The sequence below is a fragment of the Rhopilema esculentum genome, chromosome 3 (genome assembly GCF_057945365.1).
Source record: "Rhopilema esculentum isolate cy_ngs chromosome 3, ASM5794536v1, whole genome shotgun sequence".
Taxonomy (NCBI): domain Eukaryota; kingdom Metazoa; phylum Cnidaria; class Scyphozoa; order Rhizostomeae; family Rhizostomatidae; genus Rhopilema; species Rhopilema esculentum.
Window position 1 is genome coordinate 5,126,465 of NC_142817.1, and position 8,173 is coordinate 5,134,637.

At 36.2% G+C, this 8,173-nt stretch overlaps 1 protein-coding gene across 3 annotated transcripts; it reads left to right on the forward strand.

Moving 5' to 3' along the window:
- The first annotated feature begins 4,278 nt into the window (after positions 1–4,278).
- LOC148960505 (uncharacterized) lies at positions 4,279–8,173 on the forward strand. 3 transcript variants are annotated; one of them, XM_089112234.1, is made up of 9 exons: positions 4,279–5,082; positions 5,366–5,477; positions 5,886–6,106; positions 6,265–6,314; positions 6,695–6,749; positions 7,037–7,213; positions 7,553–7,698; positions 7,795–7,909; positions 8,008–8,173. In XM_089112234.1, exons 1-9 carry the CDS (start codon positions 4,543–4,545, stop codon positions 8,032–8,034), a joined length of 1,443 nt encoding a protein of 480 aa, XP_088968360.1. In that variant the 5' UTR covers positions 4,279–4,542; the 3' UTR covers positions 8,035–8,173. The 3 variants fall into 3 exon arrangements, with proteins under 3 accessions (XP_088968360.1, XP_088968353.1, XP_088968354.1); XM_089112227.1 differs by having other exon boundaries at positions 7,553–7,909; XM_089112228.1 differs by having other exon boundaries at positions 7,553–8,054.

An 8,173-nucleotide genomic window follows, 5' to 3' on the forward strand; every position in this document is an offset into this window, starting at 1 on the left:
AAACAAATTGAGGGAGGGAGGGCTGGGAAAATACAATAAAACAGCCTAGTTGAATTGTGGCTTCACCAAGCAAGATGAGACCCACGCTATGCCAAAACCTTAAAGTGCCTGTGACATGATTTTTTTTAGTCTCTTAATTGAAACGTTTCACTGCTCTTATAGTAGATCTGAACTATTTTTTTGAAATAAAAGCGTTTTGATATTGAAATTAAGCAAAATAGTGCGGCCTAGCCAAGTCGCTTTATCATCATTCGCCGTTCTCTTGTGACGTCATGGGAGGAACTCGTTATTGTAACAATGTAAGCGCTACCTTCAAAAATCTCATCCTCGCTGCCACTACTTTCTCTGGAAATATCGCTCATCTTGAACCTGTTAGATTTCCCTCATTGACTACGATACAAAAACTCGAAGGAGGAGGCGATCGGGTCCCTCCCGTGACGTCACTGTCTACTTATTCTGAAAACCAAGATGGCGAATTTTGGCGTAGAAGATCGCCAATAACTCCTTCATTTCTCACGAAACGTAAAAACTAACCTCAGAAATGAAAATAACAGGCCTTTTTACATAAGAATAGATATATGAACCCAAAAGTACGAAAGTCATGTCACAGGCACTTTAAATACCCCTCGATTAACCAAGGGAATGAAAACGCCACGAAACACACATCTTACCCTAGTTATACAAATCAAATTCACCGGAGGCCGAAAGACTCCCCGCATTGCCCATAAACTAGTAGAGCAGATACAAGAAAACCACGAGGAAGCGTGGCACAAGAAAACATAACGAAATAGTAATAACAACAATCTCATGCGATTTAGTTAACACTCAAAAGCCCCTCGTGAAATTAACTCTGATTAAATTTCATTTAATCATCATTAAAAACAGAGTCCTTTGTGGCTTTTTGGGCTTGCCTTTTCCATTTCACAATTGACCATTTGCTTAACAATTCTCCTCATGGCTTTAAATCGTTTCAGGCTCGAAATGGTAAAGAACTGTTTTTTTCACACCTTTGGTAGGTACAATCACTGCCAAAAGTTTTGGAACGCTAGCGTCAGTTTTCAAAAGCAAATTCAGCCACCTCCCTCTCCCTCTTAGAACAATGTTGATTTACTATAGGAAAAAGGAAGGGGTTGTGGAGTACGCTTTTTCGTGTGCCTTGTGTGATATTTTTCTATACTTTCAACATTGTTTTGGGTGGAAAGCGGGACGGAAGTAGTTGTATTCGGGAAAACAAATGAAAAATAGAAAAGCACAGCGCAAAGTGTTGGGTGTTCCAAGTAATTTTGGCAGTGATTGTAGGTAGGCATAGGATATCGTATACTAAAGGTCCAAAGAAAGTCCATTCTTCTAGCTTCAAAATCTGTCAAATCCTTGACAAGCAATTTCGGTATCTAGTCTTTTCAAGAATTTCCGATTCTACTGACATCAGCATTAGGCCTTGTAGCCTCTCTTGTCACTGAGTGGATGCCCTGCCAGTAGTGGATGCCCTCTCAGCACTGAATGATGTGAAGGTAACGAGAGCGCAATTTTCATCAACCTATTCGTTTTCTATTACACGCCATGTCATGCTGGTGATTTCTCTAAAGCACTCCCTCAATCTGAAAATTTCTGATTATAAATGTACGGCACGATCTCTTACAACTGGATACTGGAGTTACCTCCTCAACATCATTTCTAAAGTTATCTGCTGCTAGCCGTGTTTATAGAAGAACATCATAAATCCAATTATAATTTTATTGGTTGTCTCCCAACATCTATCAATTCATTAAGTATTTCTTCTTCTGCATGCAAAGTTGCTTTTGTAATCAATTCTTTATCAACATTGAGGTTAACAACTGCGTTTTTGTCAAGTTTACAATCCTCATGAACCTCCACTCTCAGTTTCTGCATATCTTTAATCAGGATCTTTGAAAGGGTCTCGAAGATTAGTTTAACTGCATTTCCTATGCAATAGACCATATCAGGGTATTTTACGATTCCTATTATCAAAATAGCAGACAATTCTGTTCCATGGCAAGTAGGAAAGGATTAAAGACAGCGAATTGTCGGGTGAGTGGGTGGTCAAGTTAGCGAATGACTTTTAAATTCGACCAACATTTGGTTACATAAAGGCAGTTACAAAATCATTGAGCCAGGTCATGAAAATTACGTATCCAAAATTCACCCCTTCCCCAACACTTTCTCGTCGATTTTAGACGATATGCAAAATCGTTCCTTCAGAGAAGTGAATCAAATAGTGGTTTTGTAATTGCCAATTGTACGAGACTAAAATGCATTATAAATACTCTATGAATACTGTAACTATGAATAATATAAATACTGTGTTAAGAAAAATGTTTATTACAACTTAAATTATTAATTCTCTATATTAAAAATATGAGCTAGCCGTGGCAAAATTAACAGTAAGCACCTAGATATTTATAGGTCATTTAAATGTGGAACCCGTATAAATCTTGATTCATTTATTAAAGTGAATGTTTGACCTTCTTTAGAGAAGCGCTGCTCAAAGTCTTATTCATTTTCTTATTTTAGCACGTTAGAATTAAGGCGTGGCCGCAGAAATGTTCCCAAGAACCACATAGAGTTACCTTAGATTGGGCTCTCCAACATGTGCTATAAAATCCACTGACCCATTGGCGTAGCGGACTAAGGACCCCCAACTTTAAAGCCCACGGGGTAGCGAAAACGTAGGGCCCCCAACTTTTAGGGGCTCCCAACCTTTAGGAGCCCGAAGCAAAAATTCTTGTTATGGCTTTTACCGTGACGCTGGTATTCTGGGTGTCATGACACTGAATGGAAAGTCTCTAGATTAGCCTCTTCTGTTTTGTCTATTCACTGGTAGTACATTGTTTGAAAGGAAACATCTTCGTCTGTGCGTCTTCCATTCCTTGTGAGATCATAAACGCAATATAACTCACCTTCTGTGATACCAGTCTGAATATTAGCAAGGCAAGTCTGCTTTAATCCATCAACAAAGGCTTCTTTAAGAGCTTCTTGAACCTTTAAGAGCAGTATCTTTTTCAATAGTTATGTCTATGATGGTGACGTAGTCATCTTCAAAGCAATTCTAAAACCCTCAATAGATGTAAAAGACAAAAGCAGGCACGAATATCAAAAACATTTTATCTTTATCAAACCATCCTTAAAAGGTCTTCATTGCAAAAGTCTTGATGTAGTGTGCGCGCCAATTGCTCATCCTTTTATTCCTGGCATCTTTTTTAATTGTGTCAAGTACTTTCATGATAATTGTGCTTGTGTTAAATTGTGTTCTAAATCTCTCCTGATGCGGCAATTTGTTGAAACTGAAACGGCAACTGCCGTCAAAATCTTGGCTTGCATTAATCATTGATTATTTTGTTTGCATGAAGGAAAAGATGTGCGTGTTCATAAGAATCCACACACTTTCATTTTTGCCCCAGGGCCTTATACACGCATAACGAGCAGCGATACTTTATTTGGATCGGGTCAGGAAAATGTACCCTAACAGCAGAATTATTTCATTATGAATTTTGCTTTTAAGGGATTCCCTTTTCGATTAGAAACAGTATTACGGCCAATGAGCACATTTTGCTTTACATTTTTTGAAACATGTCTTTCTGAACGAGCATGTCAATCAACTTTCCAGATGAATCTTTCCAATGCTTACATTCTTTCCGTTTTATTTGTGAATTGGATAGGAAAGAATTACTAATTAATGCAACCATTTTTATAAGAAAACTATAATTTTTTTCTAACCTTGACATTCTTAATAAATTTCTGCTTCGAGCACTAGTACATTCTTAAAATATTGTTATGAAAGGAGATAGCCATCCTTGAATAGAAATTGCGCTTTTTGAAGAAATATCTTAGTCATGCAATACTAGGTCATTACAATAGCAAGACAGGCAACTGCTGGAAAATGAGGCACAAATATGTAAACTGAGGCATTTCGCATAAATGCATGCTATCCCATTGTCATTTTGTCGTTGGCAGAATGATACATGCTTTGTCGGCAGTTTAGTTGAATGTGAACGCCCGGTACCGTGAATGTTTGCCTCTAGTGCCTCCCCGATAAGCTGCCAAGTCATTTCTAAATCTATCATTGGCCTTCAGCAATTTCCACTGTTCGTGGACTTGTGCTTTCATGCACAGAAGTCTATATCCCCTCTACCAAACAGACCTGTAAACAGGGGCGCAGTGGCTGGGGGGCAGGGGGGAGCCGCCCCCTGGCAAAAATTTTGTCGGATAGTCGGAAAATCCAACGTTTGTCGGAAAATTTGAAATATTAGACAAAACACCGGTATAACACGTTCTAAATAGAGATTATCCATATTCTAAAGTTTAGAAGATAGACAATAGCTACACCAGATGATCATCTCTGCCATCTGGTGATTTAGAATTTGGACAAATAACCATGTTCTAATCATCTCACACAATCATAGATCCACACATGTTAGCTTCGGCGCTGTTTTCCCTGGGGCTTTTGAGTTGTCAAGGCGCTTGGCAATTTGTTTGTAGCGAACACTGTAGCACAACCACAACACAAACATCGCTCTTGGGTTAATGGCGCCGGTTCGAAAAAAGAGAAATTATTGCCGAGCACGTATTCCAACAATTTCAGTAAAGGTGGTAAAGTGCAATGGAGCTTCAAAAATGAGAAAGATTCCACTTACATGCAATCGTCCTGCTCTGACTAGTGCTAAGAAAAGGGAAGCTGAGTGGCCTAATTTACGTCTTGACCAGCAACCACCACCATCAGAAAGCCTTCCTCCTTGTGAACCGCATGGATATGAGAATGAAACAGATATCATTGCTAACAGATGTGCCCAAGAAAATCCACAGGCCACTTCTTATAGCACCAGAAAACGAAGGGAAGAAACTGCATGGGAAAATTCTCGCCAAAAATTACAAGAAGCTTTCGTGTCACAGCAGTTTTTGCCTAACAGCACAATTTGCACTGCATGTGAAGATTTTGGAAGGCGACTGCCAAACATGGCTGTATGCCGCTGCAAAGATTGTGGCTGGAAGCAGGTTTTTTGCCTAAGCTGTGCCACATCAATTCATAGCGACCGCAACCTTTTTCATGTATTGGAGATATGGAAGGTGAGCTTTGCATTTCTTGTTCGCACATTTTTGCATCCTTTGGTATTTACCTATATGATTAGGCAAGACAACAATTTCATCTGTACTTTAAAGCAAATATTTATTTAATATGCATGATTGAATCACACTTCAAATCATCATTTATTCAAGCAGTACAAATCTTCTGTATATTCGTTGTTTCACACAAAGTTGTTTAAGATTTTGTATCACATTGTTTTTAGTTTTAAGATTACTCGTTTTGTATGCACATTATACTGATTGTAGTTTATTTTCATACTTATAGGATGGTGCATTCATCCCCCTGTTTCCCAACACAAAAATTTTAACACCACCAGGTCATGGTTCATGTGGCACCATTTATGACATCAGAGAAATTATATTCTTAGACTTGCAAGGTACTAATAGGTTTTATAGACACTTGTTATATTATAATAAAGTACAACAATTTTCTAAGTGTTACAGAGACTCTTAAAATAGTGCCATGACTTCTCCATCATGCCAAGAAGCATGGAAACAACAAACATCAATAAATTTTGCAAGAATTGTTTAAATTACTTATAAATTGTAGTTAAGTGTGGTTAAGCTGTTGAGCAAATGAAATATGCTATTTATGCTAAAGATAGTATTTTGAGCCATGTATCAGTGAGTTTAAATGAAACAACTGTCATAAAATAGTAGTCTTTTTCATATGATTAATCAATTAAAAATGTATGCTTATGTGAGTGCAAAATTATATGAAATACATTACTTATGCACAATTATTTTTAAAAATTTTAAATGTAACATTATTATTTTGTTTACAGGGCGACAGCATATTAAAAAAGTGCAGTTTTGCTCATGTCAGTCAGATGCAGAGGCTCTAGTGTCCATGGGATTTTGGCCTGGGACAATAGAAAGACCAAGAGTTGCCTTTGATTTGCAACTGATGCACCTCTTCAGTCAACTTCTTTTTGAATGCCATTGCTCGCTTGATAAGCTTTGTGCAATGATCTCATTGTGGAGACATCCTTTGCTACCAGTTTATGTAAATATTCAATTTTATCCATATTGGGAACGTGTCTCATACTTTTATTAACAGGGTATGAGCTTCTATTCTTGTTTGATTTTTTGTCAACTTGTGATTTTTTGCTTGATAAGAAAAGCCCTAGCTATACTTTATTTTATTTTATTTTATTATTTCAGGTACAGCATATCTACCCAGTTCTCAACTCTTCATCATTTGATGAGTTTCGGTAAGTTTATGATCTTTCCTCTTTGACAAGAATGGAATAACAGTGTGCTGTAAAATGTAATTAAAGTTGAATTTTCTCTTCAGAATGAAGACAGTTTTTCTATTGCTGATGTTTTTAGTAGTAATGATTTTTGGAACAATTTAGTTTGTCAAACATAAACCGAGAAAATATAAAGAGAGCCTGGTCATCCTCAGCTTACCACTTAGCTTGAAAATATGCCGAGATCAAGCTCTTACCTATCTGTACCCCTGCTTAAAATTTGCAAACAATTTGTACCAGCAAAAAATAATTGTAAATATTGTCATTATAAGTTGAAATTTCAACTGCAGCCTATTTAATTATAATTTGATCTTACAATGAATGAAATTTCTTCATTCAAGATTTTTTAAAGATTCTCTTGGTATTCAAAAAGACAATTGCGTCTTATGTCCAAGGGTAAGTCAAAATATATTATTTATTATCCTATCACCCTACAGCTTTATAGCTATGTTAGTTCAAGCTACTTATGAATTTATAATTAATGATTTTGTTATCTTTAAGTTAAATTATGGCAATATTCAAGATGTTTAAATTCTAGCTTATTAAGCCCTTTGTAAATTCTGTCACGACTGCCTTATTAAAATAATTTGAGATGGAAGGATGTTGTTTGTTCAAAAGAAGATAAATTTTCTGCAGATTTCAGTCTATATTTCTCCTCTTGAACTGGAAATTTTATTCTTCAGCCTGGTGATGATGGACCCCTCATAGAGATAATTGATGCATGTTTTGGTTTTGTGAGAAAGAAGAGTGCTGGTACCAGTTTCAGTTGCCCTAGATTTGAAACCAGAATGTTTGCAGATCAGAATGATGTGGACAACTTTGTTTTAAAACATTCAAAGGAAATCAAAAAGTCTGAAAATGTAATATTCTTAAACTTAACTTTGCTTGTAGTTTGAATAGAGACTTTCTATTAAATGCCTAAAAAATAAATTTAGTGATAGCGCCACACACCTTTTGTTATGTTTAAAGAAATAGCCACATTCCAACACATCCTATGAAACAGAATAATTACATAAATAATTAAGAAATACTGCCAAACGTACTGTATGACTCTTTGACATTCATTTCAATATCATTTTTTTATCAAATTTAAAATATGTTGAAAATAGAAAATATAAAGAACCAAACATGTTAGTTTTGCTTTTATATGACTTTTAGGCTGTATAACCTGCTTTATTTATCTTGGCTCATTTTTTTAGCCATGTAATCAATACAAAGCTGGAGAAATAACAGATTCGATAAGATCAAAAGGGAAAAATGCAAAATATGACGAGAAAGCAGTACTTGGTCGAATTTGTCGGCATGGTCACCCAAAAGGCTTCATCAGTCTTAAGCATGGAGAACGGTTAGTTGAGCTCATTTTGGTTAACTTTGACTTTACAATTATAAACATAAGATTTATTTTTCTGATAAATATGTGTCAATTTTCTTTTTATTTCAGAATTGCCTATGCAGTGTATGAACTGAAAAGAATGGTGGAACCTTACAAGAGTTCCCCAGAAGTGAAGCTAAAATGCATGTATGACATTGCCTGCATACTGGATGTGCACTTGCAAGTATGTTTTTAGAAGATATTTACAGCTGGAACTCTCTGTTGCAACTTGTACCAAAGTGTTTAAGTTTTGTAAGACACATATCATAAAATTCCTTTCAGGTCAGATATGAAGCTGAAATTAATTGAGAAGAAAAGAAATGTAAAAGCAAGGTGGAAAGTTAATGACCTATCATTCATTAATGCAATGCGGTTAGCTGAAAAGAGGAAGTCTGTGGTTTTTCTTGAGCAATTGCATTCAATGGCAGTTGAGCGACAGATGCAAATT

Coding starts and splice junctions, on each gene's coding strand:
- LOC148960505 (XM_089112227.1), top strand. CDS start 4,543: ATGGCGCCGGTTCGAAAAAAGAGAAATTATTGCCGAGCACGTATTCCA. Junction 5,083..5,365: donor ATGTATTGGAGATATGGAAG/GTGAGCTTTGCA, acceptor TCATACTTATAG/GATGGTGCATTCATCCCCCT. Junction 6,750..7,036: donor ATTGCGTCTTATGTCCAAGG/GTAAGTCAAAAT, acceptor TTTATTCTTCAG/CCTGGTGATGATGGACCCCT.